The sequence below is a fragment of the Gorilla gorilla genome, chromosome 19, assembly GCF_029281585.2.
Source record: "Gorilla gorilla gorilla isolate KB3781 chromosome 19, NHGRI_mGorGor1-v2.1_pri, whole genome shotgun sequence".
Taxonomy (NCBI): Eukaryota; Metazoa; Chordata; class Mammalia; order Primates; family Hominidae; genus Gorilla; species Gorilla gorilla.
Genome location: NC_073243.2, coordinates 33,897,354 through 33,918,708, shown reverse-complemented (window position 1 = coordinate 33,918,708; position 21,355 = coordinate 33,897,354). Strand labels below are relative to the sequence as shown.

General features: G+C 40.2%; 1 protein-coding gene across 2 annotated transcripts in view; it reads right to left on the bottom strand.

The window, feature by feature from the left end:
* TBCA (tubulin folding cofactor A) overlaps positions 1 to 15,099 on the bottom strand; it is an 84,798-nt gene extending 69,699 nt beyond the window's left edge. The window contains exons 1-2 of one of the 2 annotated variants that reach the window (XM_055366976.2): positions 14,920 to 15,085; positions 12,886 to 12,918 (exon numbers count right to left, since the gene is read on the bottom strand). In XM_055366976.2, coding sequence (XP_055222951.1) covers positions 12,886 to 12,918; positions 14,920 to 14,972 — 86 coding nt within the window. In that variant the 5' untranslated portion in view covers positions 14,973 to 15,085. Of the gene's footprint in view, positions 1 to 12,885; positions 12,919 to 14,919 lie in introns of both variants that reach the window. The other variant, XM_031003538.3, reaches the window with a different exon arrangement.
* Between the last annotated feature and the right edge of the window lie 6,256 nt (positions 15,100 to 21,355).

Sequence of the window (21,355 nt, the reverse complement as noted above, 5' to 3'; positions counted from 1 at the left end):
TGCCTGGCCGCCCCGTCTGGGATGTGAGGAGCGCCTCTGCCCGGCCGCCACCCCGTCTGGGAAGTGAGGAGCGCCTCTGCCCGGCCTCCCCATCTGGGAAGTGAGGAGCGCCTCTGCCTGGCCACTGTGCAATCCTCCAAGTGTGAAGTGACAGCCTTTCTGCAGGTGTACCCAACAGCTCCGAAGAGACAGCGACCATCGAGAACGGGCCATGATGATGATGGTGGTTTTGTCGAAAAGAAAAGGGGGAAATGTGGGGAAAAGAGAGATCAGATTGTTACTGTGTCTGTGTAGAAAGAAGTAGACATAGGAGACTCCATTTTGTTCTGTACTAAGAAAAATTCTTCTGCCTTGGGATGCTGTTAATCTATAACCTTAACCCCAACCCCGTGCTCTCTGAAACATGTGCTGTGTCAACTCAGGGTTAAATGGATTAAGGGCGGTGCAAGATGTGCTTTGTTAAACAGATGCTTGAAGGCGGCATGCTCCTTAAGAGTCATCACCACTCCCTAATCTCAAGTACCCAGGGACACAAACACTGCGGAAGGCCACAGGGACCTCTGCCTAGGAAAACCAGAGACCTTTGTTCACGTGTTTATCTGCTGACCTTCTCTCCACTATTATCCTATGACCCTGCCACATCCCCCTCTCCGAGAAACACCCAAGAATGATCAATAAATACTTAAAAAAAAAAATACTCTAATGCAAGTAACACGTTTTCAATTCAGGAAATTTAATCACTTTTTTTTTTTTTTTTGGCTAGTGTAACTAAAATGCAGGGAGGACCTGCTTGAAGGCTGGCTGATCCAGCCGTCCAACAGATGTTTCCATCAAGAACTTTGTTTTTGTCTCTTCACTCTGCTATTTATAATACAAGCTACCTCCCAAGGCCAGATGCTCTAGTGCTAAAAGAAGACTGCAGCCACAATCAGAGTTACATGGGAAAGTTTAATACTTCTGTCTCAGAATTCTAAGCAAGAGTTCTGAAATTTACCCTGTTTAGATTAGTCTAAATCACATGACCATGCAGAATCAGTTTCTGTGGCCAGGAAAATGGAATGCCTTTAATAAGTCTAATAGGCCCCCACCAAAGCTGCTGTAGGTGAGGCACTCTCCTTCAAAGAACCCAGGCTATGTGCATGTGGGGAAGGACAGTAGATACTGGAATGAAAATACAGGTAGTTATCATGAAAAGAAAAATTACTGTGGAAGTAGCCAGAGTGTTCACTAGATGTTTGCAATGAAGACAGTCATCACCAAATACTATATACCATATTGCCCATTTAAAAGAAATGTATTAGAATTATTCTATTTATAAACAAAAATAAAAGACAAAGTTGTCTCCCAAGACTAATTCTACTTAATGTAATACTAAAAATGCTAGCATAGTTTAAAAAGATTAATACGTAGAAAATGAAAATATCAATTTTAAGGTCTATTTATTTTCTTTTTTAAGAAAATAGTACTTTTTAATTGTGGTAGTAGTGCTGAGGACAAGCAGAGAAGATGAGGGGTATAATCTGCCAGGTTTTTAAATCTATGGCATTGGCAATTATAAACCACATGGTATTGGGTTAAAAACATTATCAACAAATAATTCAATCTTTCTTTAGAAATGCTATGCCAAACTTAAGAACTCAAGGTACCATAAGTCTAATTAACAATAATGAAAAGAACCACTCAAAAAGTATTATTATTGGCATTCTTTGGCTTCAGCTCCTGAAAAACAGAGCACCAAGAGGGTTTTCAGGACCCAGTATACAAACCACTATCTATAGGCCTCCCCTCAGTCTCCACACACCCTTAACTAAGTGCACAGTCCTGGAAACAGGTAGGGCTGAAAGTCTCCCCTCTCCACCAGGGAAAAACTCTGGGTTGTCTAAGGTATATACGTACATCATTCTATACAAGGCAGAAGAAGATGATTAAGTGAGTGAGTGTGGGTCTGGAGCCTCACACCCTCTTTTTTTCTTCTGCTATTTATCTTGGAGACGCTTGTTTAAAAAGACAAGCGGCCGGGCGCGGTGGCTCACGCCTGTAATCCCAGCACTTTGGGAGGCCGAGGCGGGCGGATCACGAGGTCAGGAGATCGAGACCATCCTGGATAACACGGTGAAACCCCTTCTCTACTAAAAATACAAAAAAATTAGCCGGGCGTGATGGCGGGCACCTGTAGTCCCAGCTACGCGGGAGGCTGAGGCAGGAGAATGGCGTGAACCTGGGAGGCGGAGCTTGCAGTGGGCCGAGATTGTGCCACTGCACTCCTGCCTGGGTGACAGAGCAAGACTCCGTCTCAAAAAACATAAATAAATAAAATAAATAAATAAAAAGACAAGCAAAACAATTTTTTTCCAAAATGAAAACTAAACAAAGACAGTATAATGGAGTAAAATTAAGAAGTCTATCAAGAATTGGAGAGGATGTGGGTCAATGAAAGGAATTCCCACATAATGCAGTTGGGAACATAAAAGGGTACAATCCCTTTGGAAGTCTGGCATTGCAAGCGACTAAATGTTTGTGTGCCCATCCCTTCCTCCCAACCCCAATGCCCCAATTCATATATCTTAACGTTCAATGTAACGCTATTAGGAGATGGGGTCTTTGGAAGGTAATGAAATCAAGAGGGTGGAGCCCTCATGAATGAGATTAGTGCCCTTGTAAAAGAGACCTCAGAGAGCTCTCCAGATCTCTTCCCACCACTCAAGGATACAATGAGAAGACAGCAGTCCTCAACCCAAAGAGAGCCCTCACCAGAATGTGACCATGCTAGCACCCTAAATCTCAGACTTCCAGCCTCCAGAACTTTGAGAAATAAATTCTATCATTTATAAGCCACCCAGTCTATGGTATGTTGTTAGGGCAGCTTGAACTAAGATACGCATCTTACAAGATGAATATTCACATACTTATGACCAAACGATTTCATTCCTGGGTATATACCCAAGAAAAACCCTCAGACATAATTAACAGAGACATGAACAAGAATGTACATAGAAACACAGTTAATAAGTGAAACAATCCAAATGCTCATCAATAAGAGGAATGGATAAATTGCAGTATTATCAAACAACGGAGTATTACACAACCATCAAAAAAATGTACTGCACCTAAGAGTAAAAATTTAGGGCTGAATCCTATCAACATAGGTAAAAAATGGTAAGTCCCAGAAAATGCCCTTCTTATAAAGTAAAAAATAACCAAAAGTAAATGACACGTTTTAGCAATACACAAATAAAATTATATTTTAAAAGGTAATAATAAACACAAGATAAAAAATAGTAGTTACATCAGGTGGGGGTAATAGCACAAAATTAGATGTTATTACCACTGTTTTACTTCTTGTGTTAGGTGATGGACTCATGTTATTAATACACTATTTGAAAGTAATAAATACAGGCATACAGCAAACAAATGAGGGCTGTGCATGGACCAATAATGAGTATGTGGCATAAATCAAGGATTAAGATTAATTCAATTCTATACAACCAGTAACCAAAGAAAGAAAATACTATTGGGGTAACTAATTTGGATTCATTCCTTACAGCACACTTAAGTCTCCCATCTTTATTTTTAACTCTGTTCACCTCTTTAAAAAGTTTATAGCAATATTCAGAAAAAAAACTAATTTATAGAAAATTTCAGTGTGATTCGATGAAGCAAGTATATATTTGGGGAAACGTTTTCCTAAAGGTATCTTTAAAAATACTTTTAGCACTTGAAGGATTAAATCTCAACCAATGGTAAAATATGTATGTGAAACACTTTATTCACCAATAATATAGAGTATTACAGTGCTTTCTTATCTTCTGTTAGAATTAACCAAAAACAACTCAAAACTCTGTCTCCTTTTTCCACATAACCCAAAAGTCATTGCTAGCCATCCCAATATAAATTCTCCATTCCAAACAAGAAAACATCTTGCTTGATGTGATCTGAATCTGGACTCTACCCAAGGAGCTTTGTTTATGTGAATTATCTCTATTAATATTTACTGTATTAGAAATTAAAATAAATTTTTTAAATAGTTAGAAAAATTTTAAATATATTTGTTAATTTACTTAAAAATAACAAAATCAATGTACAATGTTAGCAAAAATAACCTATTTTGCGAAAAATAATCTTACTTTCCAAAACAAAACAAAAAATAGAAAAAGGGCACTATTTTACATTTTTGCAAATCTTTATGTCTGGAAGAGAAGCAGCTGGATTCTCATATCTGCTTCTACATTCAATCTGTTGCAGTATCAAACATCACACAGCCCCCGAAAAACTCCACTGTACAATTGTGAGCAAGTGAAAGTGAAAAAGGCAAATGTCTTAGTTACTATAAAACTAATTTCTACTTTGCAGAACCCCTGAATGGGTGTTAGGGACCCCAAGGGGTTCCTAGACCATACTTTGGAAGCTATCAGCCTAGTAAATAGAACAAATAGCTTAATGTATTTTTAGTACTATCATAGTGAAAACTACAAAGTTCTCTGGGAACACAGAAAAGGGGGCACTAACATTGGACATAGCCAGGAAACTCTCATAGAGATGGTGACACCTGAAGCCCAAGTCCTTACATGAAGTCCTTCTAAGATCTGTACCCTCTCCCTCCTATTTTTCTGAATCTCCTACCCCTTTTCCTCTCTTTCACTTGGTTGCTGCTCCTCAAACAGGCCAATCTTACTCCCTTTTTCAAGTCTTTGAATTTGCTGTTTCTTTTGTCTGAATGACTCTTCCCCCATGTATCTCATGGCTGCTCTTGGCCACACCTGGCCATCCTTATAGCTGAGAAGAGATATACTTCCACACACCTGAAATCCATTCTGGGTCTACTCTTTGAGAAGTTCTGCCTTACGCTAACCATTACATATGTGTTCTAGGGGCCATATATAACAATGTACATTGTAGCACCATTTGTACAAGTGAAAAACTAGGGCCAAAAAAAAAAAAGAAAACTAAACTACATATCCATTAAAATGAGAATAAAAACATACATTCGTACATTCATACTTGAAGTTCTAGGAATAAATCCTCATATACATGTATACTGCATAACTTAACAATGTACAAATTCCTTAAGGACTGGGACCAAACCTTTGCTCTTTTGTTTCCCTGAAATACCACCTACTCCCCATGAGATTTCAACATACCTATGTCCCTACTATTTTTCTTAAGTTGCAAAATAATAATAATAATAATAACCTGGAGTGGATTAGTCTATGTAACTTAGCAGGCAGTTAAACACACAAACACAGACCCCTCTATTAAACTAGAATTTAAGAATCTATTCTAGTTAATTCTAGGTAAACTATAAAAACTTTTTGACAGAACTGTAATAATTTTTAAATTTTCCACAATAGACTAGTCTCTTCCTAGTTTAAAAAATGTAAAATTGTTGCTTTTAAACAAATCCTTGATATATTTTTATATCTTTTATATCTCTAATAAAATAAAAATACTATCCTGAAAAATGTCTATTTGAGGGTGGTTATTACTTAACAGCGGTTGTTTCTCTTTTCTTTCTCCATTTCTAAGTCTCTCACTTTTATTTATAAAGCAAACTTTTATTTCCAGTCTCTTGATGTGTTCCCCCTCATAAACCCTTTTCTGGTTTCCTCCAGTCCTTAGCTCAATTGACAAATATCTATTAAGTGTCTATTTGTTGAAAAACAATTCTGTGAAAATCAATGATATATCAGACACCATCCCTTTGGTCCTGAAAAGACGTGAAGAACTGTTTGGCCTTAAGAAAATCTTTGTATACTTTGATATAGTACAGTGTCTTCAGAACTTAACATTCTAGATTTGGAAATCAAAATTATAATACTATACTAGTAATATAAGCTCAAATACACTTCAGTAGACTTGGAGGTCTTCAAAAATTTCATAGAGTACAAATGTATTTCAGGCAACAAATGATTTATTAAAATCATGACATTAGTATTATTCAGAAGCTGAGGAACATTTAATGAAAAAGCTGATGCCTACTTGCTCCAACATACTTTATAGACAAACAAACCGAGTTAGAATACACACATGCACACACACACACAGAACTCCGTAACTTACTTGTGGAAGTGAAAGGATCTCAACAACAACAGAGAACTCAGTTAAAAAACATTAAGAAGGATTTGGATGTAACTATAATCTAGCACTAGAATTGTAAGAATGTCTTGTAATCATTGTGTGAATCATTTATAGATTTTGAAATTAGGGTTCTCCAAAACTCACTTGTCTACTCTTCCCTACAATAAACTTAATGATAGTCCAATAAAAAAGCAAAACTGGCCTTGCCACATTTTTTGCTGGGGCTTGGGGGTAGGGAATCACTGCTTCAGCAATGGTCACAAAAAGATGATCATTACAAAGTCTTAGAAATTACTCAAGAACACAAGGTTCATACTCTTCCTTTCTCCCTCCACAGACAATCAGTGAACAGAACAAGCAACTAAAACACAAGCTTTTATCACAATTTAAATCAAAGCCAAGTTCCAGTGTCTCTCCTGGGGATCAGTAACCATTCATCCTTAAGTCCTCATCCACACTGTTGATAATCTACAGAAAAGTAATAAAGACGCTGCTGCTATGGTTTGAATGTTCGTATCCCTCCAAAATTCACACTGAAACTTTATTTCCAATGCTACGGTATTAAGAGATGGGGCCTTTAGGTGATCAGGTAATGAGGTCTCCTCCCTTGTGAATGGGATTAAGGCCCTTATAAAAGAGGCTTCACACAGCCTTGGGCCCTTTAATGCTCTTCTGCCATGTGAAGACACAGTGTTCAGCGCACCATCCTAGAAGCAAGAGACCAGGCCCTCACCAGATACTTGCTGGCCTCTTCATCTTGGACTTCCCAGCCTCTGGAACTATAAGCAATAAATTTCTCTTATTTATAAATTACCCAGTCTCAGGTATTTTTTTATAGCAGCACAAATGAACGAAGATAGGTGTTAATGATAATAATGAGAGCAGTTAGCATTTATTGAACATTTACTACATATCAGGCATTTGGGCTAAGTGCTTTACATGATTACCTTATTTAATTCTCCTAACAATACAAAAAAAACAGGTACTTTCATTAACCCCATGTTCCAGCTAAGAAAACTGGGGCTTTTAAAGGCTAAGTAACTTTCCCAGGGTCACATACGTAATAACGTGTAGTAAGTGGAGCCTGGGAGCCCATCTATTTAACTCTCACTGCAAGAATAAATAACTATAGTAACTATTATGCTGTAATATAGTAATTGATTCAGTGGCTCTCTACTGCTTATCCGATCAGGTTCAAAATCCTTATAAAGGAAGATTTCATTCCTTCATCTGTTCATTGCAAAGACTTTTACTGAGTATAATATGCCAACACCATACCAGATGATTCAAAGACAGTAAGATGTAGGTTCTGAGTGAGGCTGCTAAATGAGTGATCTTTAGTTAGACCTATGACAAGTTATTAAGAAAAAAATCAGTTCTATTTGGACACAACAGCATCACAATAGAACATTATTATATTCTTTTATAAAGGTATTACTGGAAGTAGAATACTGGAATAGACATCACACATCTAAGCATTTACTGTCTTAAGAGTTTTAGACTGCCATTATTAATAAAATTTTCCAACCTTGCTTACTACAGATTTTCAAAATTTCCAACCAAACAAAAAAATGCAATGAAAAAACAAAACACCCATACACATACAGGGCCAAAGATCTTTCATCTCCACATTCAACCTGGAGAATAAAATACCTTGTGTTGGGAAAACTGTGATGATGAGTGGCCTTAGCCTTCTCCCTCTCCAGCTTGAAGAGACATCTGGTTGCCTGCTGTATTGCTCCTAAGAGTAACTACTTGCCAAGTAGTTAACAGAATGTGGTGAAGAGCTGACCACCTGCAATCCATTTTGACATGGCCTCTGACCACCACTTTGGAGAACTGAATACATTACACAAATTCCTAAAGGAACTAGCTAAATTTCAAAGTAGGAAGGTAGCCATCTGGCTGAACTTAGCAATGGGGTACAGTGCAAAAGAGGATAAAAGAAAACAAAGCTAGCAAATCTTACAGGAATAATTTACAGGACTATGTTCTTAACCTATCCCAGATACAGTCCACCATACTTCTATGCATCATTGCTTTAAATATAAGTATATAAACAGCTAAAGCTAATGGGGGGAAACTTTACGTCTACTTAAGTATATGTGTCATTTGCATTCTTCACTTTTTATATCAGTATAATATATATTGAACTAATAGTGGAGATTTTACATACCTTTCATGTTGTCTTCATGCCTGCTATACATAGCATATACACCATACACAGTTGTATATAGGATGTAGATATAAACAAACTTCGGAAGATGCCACAGTTTGGGAACAATGCTTGCTTTATTAAAAAAAAAAAAATCAATACAATTTCCCCACAGGTTCATGATGTAAAATTCTATAATCAAGGCTTGTAGATTTGTAATTATGGTATGTCAGCTACACTTAAACAAGAGTGTTAAAAGATTGTTAAAGTTAAACTAACAAAATTGCAGTGTGAATTGTCCTAGTCTCATTCTAATCTACTGGTGTCACTTTCATTTAATCAGAGGAAAACTATGGGCCAATGTCAGTGCTACTTCCAATGCCCTAACATTCTTTGTTCACATTGGATTTTAAGCCATTACCAATCCAAAATGGTTATAAAAAGATATATTTAAGAAAGTATTTTTAATCAATTCATTCACTCACCAGTGAACTAGTTTAACAGGCTTTATTGAAAGCTGGCTTTAAAGTTAAATAACCTTTTATGTTAAATGATTATGAGTGTTTTTTACTTGCAGAAGAATTTCTTGAATTTATCACAAGTCTAATAAAAAACAAACGTTTTTTATGAACATGAATCCCACTTGGAAACTTTTGGTGCATACAAGTCACTTAGCTGAAATACCACATTTAGAAAATATCAATTCTGCATTTTCTCCTACTTTAGTGAAAATTATTTTCTAAATCATTAATAATTTAAATATAGAACAAAAGCTACTCTGTCAAGGATTCATATTTACACCATGCACTTAAGTTTTAAATTAAGGTACAACATACAACTCACAGTTGTACTATCTACAAATAGCCTCCAAATAAATCACAGAACACATAAAACAGAGCTATGTTAGCTAGTTACAGAAGAGGTGATCAATCATTCCAGTTTGCCTGGGACTTTCCCAGTTTTAGCAGTGAAGTGTTCCACATCCTGGGAAACCCCTCAGTCTCAGGCAAACTGGGATAACTGATGCCACCTAGATATCCTCCCCCGCTCCAAAAAAAACCAGAGTGTTCAACAGTTCTGTGCTGGGGGAAAAAACTGAGTATTATTTGGTAACTCTGCTAGAGCTGCCAGATTAGTTGTGACCCTGTCACAGATATCAATAGGTCTAGCAATCTGCTGGAAACATAGATCCAAATCTTAAAAAAAAAAAACAAAAAACAAAGAGCCAGCTACACCCAAACCTGCCAACTAATACCCACTACCAGTGAGTCACATGGGAACAAAGGCTGCTGCTCAAAGAAACTTAGTATAATAACCCACCTAGGGCCAGGCATAGTGGCTCACGCCTATAATTCCAGCACTTTGGGAGGCCACGGCAGGTGGATTACCTGAGGTCAGGAGTTCAAGATCAGCCAGGCGAAACCCTGTCTCTACTAAAAAATACAAAAATTAGCCAGCCATGGTGGCAGACACCTGTAATCCCAGCTACTCAGGAGGCTGAGGCAGGGATGAACCCAAGAGGCAGAAGCTGCAGTGAGCCGAGATCACACCAGTCCACTCCAGCCTGGGTGACACAGCAAGACTCTGACTCTGAAAAAATAAAAATAAAAATAATATAATAACCCATCTAGCCTCTGTTACATACATTTCTCTAGTTTCACAGCAAGAATTAGTCCTCAGGAAAAAAAAAAAGTATACATGTAACAAAATATCACAGGGTACCCTGTAAATATGTATGTGTCAACTAAAAATAACAACAATACTATTAAAATCTTGTTGCTGGAAGATATTTAAGGAGCCCTCAGTCAGAGGCTTAGCACCAATTCAGCCTCATTCTGTCCAACTCTCACCTTCTAAGCCATTCCTAGTATCTAGACTCTTTATTCCTAGTAATCTAACCTCTCTCTCTTGAAACTCACTTCCCAGAAATCAGATGCTTTGCCATCTACTGTACAAGGTAACAAAGTTTCTCTAGGAACAAGACACTAACGGTAAACCTCCGGCCTATTTTCCCAGGGCCTAAAAATACCGGCCCTGAAACTTGTTTCTACTTTATAATGTGGGCTGCTATCCATTAGGTCAACTCTGCCATTTTGCCAACATGCTGAAATGGCCGTCTTCCACGCATGGCTGGATCTCCCACACGCCAAATACCATCATCTACTTATTGCCTGTTTCCATATTCCCCTAACATTCAACCTGCCTGTCCACATTTCTTCCTCGGACCCACTATCAGGAACTTCTGAGTCACCTGAAGGGTTCCAGCAGGTCTAATCAGAAACTAAATTAATCCACCCTTTCTAGTATAGCCTACCCAAATTGAACTCTAGGACAAATACCTAGAATATAATTTCTAGTTGCTCTCAATTTCTAGAGAGAAAATTGAAGGATTTGGGGCATGAATAATGACTTTAAACCTCTTCTTCCAAATAAAGATTGTGACTTCCGAAGATAAATGAGGCTATGGAAAATGAACATCTAACCAGAAAAAGAGTGTCAACAACAGATTTAAAATAGTGTCAAGGATAGGTTTTTAAACCACTGATTAAAAAAAAAAAGAAAGAAAAGAAAAGAACAGAATCCCTTTCACAAAAGCAAGAACATGTCTGAATCATGAATTAAGATATCTTTGAAACTAAATTTGGAGAGAGGAGGAAAAAAGCATATCTTTTAGACCCTTTTTATCATGAAAAATGTTCAACTTATGTACAGAAAAATATAATGAAGCCCCATGATCATTCAGCCCCAACAATTAGTAATATGTTACCATTGCTGCCTCATCTATTTTTTTCTTTGCTGAGGTAAAATATAGATTTTTAAAAATAGGTTGCAGGGTTTAAAACCTAGATGACGGGTCGATAGGTGCAGCATATCACCATGGCACATATATACCTATATAACAAAACTGCACGTTCAGCACATGTATCCCAGAACTTAAAGTAAAATAAAAATAAATAATAATAAAATAAAAATAGGATACTAAGGTAGAAGATGGAAAGAGTCATAGCAAAATAATTTTCAGGTGAAAAATAACAAGAGACAATAGGGGACAATATCTATGGAGTTAGATGGTGATATACCAAGGCAAAATGTGAGTAACAAGCAGCTAAAACAGAAAGTTTAGGGGTTTTTCTTTAATTGCATTTTAATACATAAGTGGGAAGCTATACCCCAAAATGTCAACAGAAAAGTCATTTTAAAATGTATGGGAGACACTTCCATTAATTTATAAGCAATTTGAGATAATAGTAAACTATCACAAAGTTTCATAAAATGATAAATTTATTTCTAAGCAGTTTACATAAGCATTGAAAACTTCTGAAAAGTCAAAAACTTAGTTTATAATAATCTCAATGAGTATTTTCTCTAGAATATGTATTGTCAGCATATAACTACTTGAACTAAGTAATTTTATAAACTAGTAGAGATCACTGGAATGAGAAATGTCAAGGTCATATAACTAAATGAATGGGAAACTACCATTAGAAGTCATTTCTCATGACTTTCATTCTACAGCACTCTGCAACACACCCTGATAGTTCTGCCAAATATACTGACTAAAATGACATAACCCAAGCAAGTCTGGTAAAAGTGAACCAGTCTGGTAAAAGTCTGGTAAAAAGAACTCTGAGCTGAGGGACAGGATGGATTATTTATATTTTCAAATATACATCTCCATTCCCTTCCTATTACAAATTTTAAAAATACTCTTTACGGGAGCACTGTAGCTTAAAGGAGAAAGTTGTAGATTTGAAACCTTGGTCCTTTTCCTTGCATTGCCACTAACGAGTAGTGTGACTTTAGACAAGTTTTTTTTCTTTTTTTAACTTCATTAAACCTCAGTTTCTCATATGTAAAATGAGAATCCAAACAGTGTTATGAACATTTACTACCCACTTGCTATTTGCCACATACTGTATTAAACAGCATAGCAGGCAGTTCTTGCAACAACTGCTTGAGTTGGGTGCTTGCTGTATTTTACAAATAAGGTAAAAGAGGCACAGCACAATGTAATATATTCCACAACATAGAATAAAGGGCAGAATCAAGATCTGAACCCAAGCAGTCTCACTTCACAAATGGCTGTGCATTTAACTCCTACTCACATGGTCTCCTTATTGCCTTGGCAATAAAGCTTCCCGGGAAGCACAGTGGGACGCTGTGCTAAAACTCAGAAGCATTATCTTAAAAAGTGAATTTATTCTCCCTTTTGCCTAGTCCTTCCTCTGGTGGAAATATCAATAAACAAAGGAAAGGTGGGCGAACAGGAAGCCAGTTGGTTTCTTTAGCAGACATTGCTACAACAAAATAACTTGCTTCTTCAGAAGGCTGTTTATCTTTTCTCTTGTAATACTTCATCAAAAAGTTTGCTCTTCTTGGGTCTGAACAATAAAGTTCTAATGAACACTGAAGGGTCTACCAGCACTCAGGAATGCAAACTAAAAACAAAATTCTAAGCTCCAAAACCGTCTGAATGGACCCCTCCTCTCAACTAAGGGCATTCTAAAGTAATTCAGGCCATGATGGGAAGAGGGGGTCAGACATGTCTCATTACACATTCCTCCCTTTGGAACTCAGGAACAATTGAGCAGCACTAACATTAAAACAGATCTTAAGGCTTTTTGTAACAATAAGACACCAAATTCCAGCCTTACTCTAGTATGGCATCACAGGACAGATAGCGGGATCTGAAAGAAATAAAAGCATTTTACTCTAAAATATATTTCTTTACATATTTTGAATTGGCCCTGCAAAGATGTCTCTTAAGGGGAAAATCTATATTCTGTAGAGAACCCTCTTCCCTGTCCAGGTCTTTTTCCTGATCCACTAGAAAATTAACTAGGAGTCTGGGACCTTTTTAAGTCTGATAAGGAACATTTACAATCTATTCTCTCTGAAGCCTGCTACCTGGAGGCTTCATCTGCCTAATAAGAACCTTGATCTCCACAACCCCTTTATTTTAACCCAGACACACTCGCTTGTATTGATTCCAGGTCTTAAGATAAACTCTTTCAACGAACTGCCAATTGGAAAACCTCCTATAACTTGGAACTGTCCCCAGCCCCCTTTGAGTTGTCCTCCCTTTCCAGATCAAACCAATGTACATCATACATGTATTGATTGATGTCTTCTGTCTCTAAAATGTATAAAACCAAGCTGTAGCCTGACCACCTCGGGCGCATGTCATCAGGACCTCCTGAGGCTGTCACAGGCATATCCTTAACCTTGGCAAAATAAACTTCTAAACTGACTGAGACCTGTCTCAGGTACCTTCTTGGTTTACAGGAATTTGAGCAAATTACAGGACTGCACTACCCATGAGTTTGTGAAAGGAAAAATAAATCTCAGGACCCCAAAATCACTAAGCCAAAAAGAAAAGTCAAGCTGGGAATTGCATCAAGCAAACCTGCCTCTCATTTTATTCCTGAATAAGATGGCTACAAAGATTAAAAAAAAAAAAAAAAGCTACATACCTCCCTGACAATTTGCCCCCAAGGAAATTCCTTGTGGGCCTCAAGACCTTCACTCTAAAACAGTTCTGTTGTATTCCACCCTGGCAATGTAAATTGATAGCTTATCTTCACAGGTATGGGACAAAGAACAGAACTCAAAGTCACCCCTCTACCCACCTGAGACAAATGCGTAACTGACTGCTTCCTCTGCCCTACTGTGTATGTAAAATCGCAGATTCATTTAGCCGACTAAGGCATAAGTGACTATTCTTCTATCCCTCTCTCACACGTAAATTGTGTATTAAGTGAAAAGCTGATCAAAGACTCAAAAGAATGCAACCATTTGTCTCTTATCTATGACCTGGATGCCCCCCATCCTTCTAGTTGTCCTGCCTTTCTGGAGGGAACCAAGGTACACCTTACACATTGACTAATATCTGAGGTCTCCCTAAAACTTATTACACCAAGCTGTGCCCCAACCGCCTTGGGCACATGTCATCAGGACCTCCTGAGGCTGTGTCATGGGCACGTCCTTGGCAAAATAAACATTCCAAATTAAGACCTGTCTCAGATACTTCTGGTTCACAAGTTATTTAAACAGCATCTCACAGCCTCTGGGGCGAGCTTCGGGGAATCTGACTGGAGAAAGTGAGGCCACATAAGTTTGCTGAGTGTGCTAGAAGTTCAGGCCCAGTTCTCAAAGCCTGCCAGTCACGCCAGCCATGTTAGGTCACACGGCTCCACTACGGTCTCTTTTTTGACGAGGCCCAGATCCTCCGCATCCCCCTAAACTTCAGAGCCTGCTTTCAAGCCCATTTGAGAGCACAGCTGGGATCCCGCTTCCCCGAGCCAAGTTCAGCAAGGAGAGGCCGGCGCGCGCACACAGGAGGGACGGGATCAGGGCCCGGCCCGCCCTCCCGCCCTCCCGCCCCCGCAGACCTTGGCCCACCACCTTCCCACCGCGGACGCCGAGAAACCGGGCCACCGCCGACTCTCCCCGCAAATCAGAGCGGCCAGTGAGCGGAGAGGGACGGGAAGCGGCGTGCGAGGCCGGCGGGCTCGGGCGTCAGCGCGCCCCGCTGGGTCCCTGCCAGTCCCAGCCAACTGCGGAGCCCCGGGTGCGGCCTGGAGTTCGGAGCCCGCCTCGGGCCTCCTCGGGCCTGCGCTCCGCTCAGCCTCGCGGGCCGCCATGAGGTGACGAAGAGGAGGTGCAGGGCGCCGCTCCCGGCTTCTTACCGCTTCACCACGCCGGTCTTGATCTTGATCTGTCTCACGCGAGGATCGGCCATGGTCCCTCGAGCGCCGCGAGAAGGAGGGGCGGAGAGTCGGGATAACCGTGGAGGGCGACGCGCAGAGGCTGCGGCTATTTAGGCGTGGTCGCCGGCGCGCATGCGCAGGCTGCGCGGCCCGGCGTCCCCACCACGCCCCGCGGGGGCGGGTTTACTAGAGGGCGGTACCCTGCTCCCGCCAGTCCCTTTACCCGTCGTGCGCCCCTTTACCCGTAGTGAAACGTGCCCTCCTCCTCTCTCTCGGACTGCTCCTCTTTTTACTTCAGGCGCGTTACACTATCCCAGTCTCCACAGCCTGGGCCTTTGGGGAAACTAACGTCTCTCTGGCACGTTGCTTTGCGGGATTATCTGCTTAATGGACGGAGTGACCTAAAAAATGTATTAAGGGTATTTTCGATGTCATTATCTGGTGTCAGATGAGGCAGTGATGCATGTGTAGTGAAACAAACTGCCATCATGCACGCAGTCAAGAAAATCCTTGCCCTTTACCTCAAATCCCTGCAAGAAGGTTTGTAGATAACGTGCCTTTCAAAGGAAATGACTAATAGAACTTCTTCAGATGATCACTTATAGTGTATCCTAAATATTTAACTTACAAGAATGTGTGTCGCACACAAAAGCTTGGGCTTCCTGATCAGACAAACCGGCTTACAATCGAGGTTCCACCCTTTAATAGCTAGACTATTAGCTAGACAACACTGATACATATGCTGTTTAGCCTCGCAGCTGATCAGTCTGCAAAATGGGAATAATAATGTCCATTTTACAGATTAGGTATAAGGGTTAAAACACCTAGCTCATTGTCTGACGCATGGTAGATGCTGAACAACATTTGACTATTTTATATGTTCAAAAATATATTTGTTGCATAAAATGAGGCACAACTACAGTGAGCTCTAGCAGTCCCTTCCTAAGAGAATCTCCTGAGGAACACAGGGCAGAATCGCCCTTTTTAAAATTGCTTTTCTTTTTCTTTTTTTTTTGAGACAGATTCTCACTCTGTCGTGCAGTGGCTTGATCTCGGCTCACTGCAACCTCCGCCTCCCGGGTTCAAGTGATTCTCCTGCCTCAGCCCCTAGAGTAGCTGGAATTATAGGCGCGTTCCACTATGCCTGGCTAATTTTTTTTTTTTTTTTTTTTTTTTTTTTTTAAGTAGAAACAGGGTTTCACCACGTTGGCCGGGATGGCTAGAACTCCTGACCTCAGGTGAGGCCCACCTCACTCTCCCAAAGTGCTGGGATTACAGTCATGAGCCACCGAGCCCACCCCCTTTTTAAAATTTCTTGGTACCATCCTTCAAAGACACCCATATGACTGTCTTTTTCCTTCCCTAGCCTGACTTACTCATTCTCACTTTCATGACTGGTCCTGGAATCCCCTTCTATCCCGCCAGCCCAAGGCCCTTACTTTAAATCCAGGATCAAAACTGAGCAAAGTCTACCATGACTCACCCCACCTGTTCAATCTTCCCTGGATGCTTTGGAGTCACCCGGTAGTCATCATTATTTTTAGTATATTTCTTTTTTAAATTATTGTTTGGTCCTTCGTAAGGGTTTTGTTCAGCTTCCTAGTTATAAATCCTGGTTCATAAACATGTTTAGAGGCAAGATTCTTGTCTTCCATAAATCTTCCTTCCCCAACCTCCTCCACCTGTGTTTTGTGCACAATGGGCACAGAATTCAATAAATATTTTTATTCTGCTGGCTGGTATACTGAAGTGCAATTCCAAGTCACACAGCAGCGCTGTGAAATACTGGAGGGAGGGGTAGATAAAACACAACAGCAAACTTACCAAAGCAAAATGACATGCACACACACACACAAATACACACACACACACACACAAAAACAGCAGCTACAAGCCACAAACCAAAAGATGGTGCAGCTAGGGCTTTTGCTACCGTTAAGGTCTTTCCTTTGATTAGGTAGCAAAAACCATGTAACTCGTCATATTTTCCTTTTTTGCTTTGGTTTCAAGAAGCTCAGAGCTCAGTTTTGTGCTAATTTGCAGGAGTTTCTCTCAAACTAGGTTTCCCAATACAAATACCTGCTATTTCCCCCCAATCCCCAATTCTGCCTCCCTCCTTTTGCCCCCTTTCTCTTTGTTTTAATTGATTTGTATCTGTGCCTTTACTATAAATCAATAATCAGTAAGCCTCAGCAGCCAAAAGACCTCTGCTGCTACTGCCATTGTGTGTTTCCAGGCCCATTCCCAGGCTCTGGAGGACACTTTGTGAGTTTATCTGTGTCTGTGTATACAGTTGACCCTTGAACAACAGTTTCGAATTGTGCAGGTGTGTCAGAGGTGTTTGAACCAAAGCAACTCCATCTTGAATAGGGTCTGGGTAATATGAGGCTGAGATCTGCTGGGCTCTCTTCCCAGGAGGTTAGGCATTCTTAGTCACAGGATAAGATGGGAGGTTGGCAGGACTGGTTTCACTAGACACAGACCACAAAGACCCTGCTGATAAAACAGGATGCTGTAAAGAAGCTGGCCAAACCCCACTGAAACCAAGATGGTGACAAAAGTGTCTTCTGGTTGTCCTCAATGTTCATTATATGCTAATTATAATGTATTAGCATAATAAAATAAACTCTCACCAGCACCCTGACTGTTTACAAATACCATGGCAATACCTGGAAGTTACCCTATATGGTCTAAAAAGGAAAGGAACCCTCAGTCCCAGGAACTCCCCACCCTTTCCTGGAAAGCTCATGAATAATCCACCCCTTGTTTAGCATATAATCAAGAAACAACCATAAGTATACTCAGTCAAGCAGCCCATGCCACTGCTGTATGCAGTAGCTGTTCTTTCATTTCTTTACTTTCTTAATAAACTTCCTTTCACTTTATAGATTTGCCCCAAATTCTTCCTTGCACGAGATACAAGAACTTGCTCCTGGGGTCTGGATGGGGACCGCTTTCTGGCAACAGGCCCACTTAGAAGAGGAGTTTTTTCAATAAATACAGTCAGCCCTCCATATTGGCAGGTTTTGCATCCACAACCAGACAAGGATGGAAAATACAGTATTCCCAGGATGCAGAAACCCACATATAGGCAAGGCCCACTTTTCTGTGGGTTTCTTAGGGCCAACTAGGGAACTTCTGTGTGCACTCAAGCATGAATTTTGATATCCTTAGCAGTTCTGTAACCAATACCCCACAGATATCAGGGGACAACCATTCTATATTGTATTCTTGAGTCTATGGGTTAAGATTAAGGAGTTTGGCCCCGCCTTTAAGGATAAGAATCAGAAAGACTTGTTTCAGGTTTCAGGAGTTTACAGTAGTGGTTAAGAACGTGAACCCTGGGACTAGACTGCCTGGGGTCAATCCTAGCTCTGCATCTTACTAACTGTGTAATATTGGACAAGTTACTTAACCTCTCTATGCCCCAGTTTCTTCATCTGTAAAAGGCAGATGATGAAAAACTTAAATGAGCTAATAATTGTAAAGTGCTTAGGATAGTGCTGGTACTTATTAAGCCCCACATGAATGTAAACCAAAATAAAATTATGAACCCCCACCCCGCCCCGGGCTATCTGAATGGACCCCTCCTCTCAGCCAAGGGCATTCCAAAGTTAACCTGAAAAACTAGGTCAGCCCATGAAGGGAAGGGGCAATCAGACATGCCTCTTTATACCCTCCTCTCTTTTGTAATTCAAGCACAGCTGACCATTAACAAGTGACCTTAAGACCAATAGAACAGACTCTGTAAGTCTGATAAGAAATATTTGCAATCAGGCTGCGTGCAGTGGATCACACCTGTAATCCCAGCACTTTGGGAGGCTGAGGCAGGAGGATCATGAGGTCAGGAGATCGAGACCAGCCTGACCAACATGGTGAAACCCTGTCTCTGCTAAAAATACAAAATTAGCCAGGCATGGTGGTGCATGCCTGTAATCCCAGCTACTCGGGAGGCTGAGGCAGGAGAATCACTTGAACCCAGGAGGCAGAGGTTGTGGTGGGCTGAGATTGTGCCATTGCACTCCAGCCTGGGAAACAGGAGCAAAACTCAGTCTCAAAAAAAAAAAAAAAAAAAAAAGAAAAAAAGAAATATTTGCAATCTGTTCTCTCTGAAGCCTGCTACATGGAGGCCTTATCTGAAAGATAAAACCTTGGTGTCCACAACCCCTTATCATAACCCAGACATTCCTTTCTATTGATTCCAGGTCTCTAGATAATAACTCTTTCAACCAATTGCCAATCAGAAAATCTTTGAATCTGCCTATGTCCTGGATGACCCCCCTTTTCCAGTTGTCCCACCTTTCTAGACTGAACCAATGTACATCTTACATGTATTGATTGATGTCTTATGTCTCCCTAGAATGTGTAAAACCAAGCAGTACCTTGGGCCACCGAGGTACCTTGGGCCAGTACCTGGCCACCTTGGGCACATGTTCTCAGGATCTCCTGGGCCTATGTCACAGCCCATTGGTCACTCATATTTGGGTCAGAATAAATCTCTTGAAGTATTTCACAGAGTTTAGCTCTTTTTGTCAACATAATATTTAACAAACATAAAGTTTGTTAAATAAATAAGTCATTTTGGAAAGAGGTCCCAAATAAGAAACTAACAGCATGGTAGAATTCACATTCATATGAATATAAAAATGTACATATTATTAATGATATCATGCTGAATTCATGTCTGATTCATAATTTTGTATGAAAAGGACTCATGTTTGACTTATTCACCACTGTATCCCAACATGTAGCAAAGCCTTACGCACAGCAGTTAATAAATATTTCTTGAATGTAAATAAGTGCTGTTTGAACAATCCTTTTGTTTTCCATTTAATAATATGTCACAGAGACTTCCCATTGCAGCAAGATGACTACTAAGACAACCTGAATCCCCACCTCCCCACACACACCATCTTCCTCTGGGCTTTGCTCTTTCGGGTCTGGACTCTGAGGAGGCAGGCTGATGGAAGGCCATTTCAGGTCAGTTCAGGAGAGTACTAACTGTAGGGAGGCCTGCAGAATCTAGGCAGGGAGATGCCCTCCAGCATTTGAAATGGAAACTAACTAAGCTGCATTTCTCACTGTCTAGCACCTTTTGTTCTGTTATCCTTAAACCTAATTGAATACTGTTTAAATATTCCAGCCTGGCCTCAGGTGAACTACAGGAATGAGTTTATAAAGGTCTTTACAAGGGATAAGTCCATCCACCTTTGAGATTTAGGGTTGAAGAGATCTGAGAGATTAACAGCACTGAGTGAATCTGGCAGAACAAGAGAAAAGTCTAGCCATTTCCTCCCTGAGTGATAATTCTGCATTGCCAATCTTGGAAGGTTGAGGTGCTACAGTTGACCCTTGAACAACACAGTGGTTAGAGGTGCCAACCCCCTGTGCGGTCAAAAATCACATATAACTTTTGACTCACCAAAATCCTAGCTACTAATAGCCTACTGTTGACTGGAAGCCTTACCAATAACATAAATAGTCAATTAACACATATTTATATGTTATATATAGGATATATTGTATTCTTACAATAAAGCAAGCTAGAGAAAAAAAGTGTTATTAAGAAAATCATAAGGGGCCAGGCATGGTGGCTCAGACCTGTAACCCCAGCACTTTGGGAGGCTTGGGTGGTCAGATCACTTGGGGTCAGGAGTTCGAGACCAGCCTGGCCAACATGATAAAACCCCATCTCTACTAAAAATACAAAAATCAGCCAGATATGGTGGCAGGCACCTATAATCCCAGCTATTCAGGAAGCTGAGGCAGGAGAATTGCTTGAACCTGGAAGGCGGAGGTTGCAGTGAGCTAGGATCATGCCACTGCACTCCAGCCTGGGTGACAGACCAAGACTCTGTCTCAAAAAAAAAAAAAAAAAAAAAGAGAGAGAGAGAGAGAGAGGGAAATACATTTACTATTCATTAAGTGGAAATGCATCATCACACAGGTCTTCATCCTTGTGTCTTCACAATGAGTAAGCTGAGGAGGAGGAAAAAGAGGGATTGATAGAGGTGAAAGAAGTTGGAGTGGGTGGAAAAGGAAGCAGGAGAGGCAGGTCTACTCAGTGCTACTGTTATTGAAAAAAATCTACATATGAGTGGACCTGCACAGTTCAAACCTATGTTGTACAAGGGTCAACTGTATTTTATTAAAGAACACTACAGACTCCCTTACAATTGAGAGGTGTTTTCCCCGTACACTTACTGGGCTGTTAACTCACAGTTCTTGCCATCCCCTCACACCATTCTTTCTCACTAGACTCCAAGCTCCTCAAGATTAGAGACCAAATTACATTCATTTTGGTATCCCTAGCATCAAGCTTAATGCCCAGTGCCTAGTAGATGCACAGTATATATTATAAAAATCAAGGGTGGGACTGAGACAGATTTCTAATTTTTACAAAAACAATAGACTG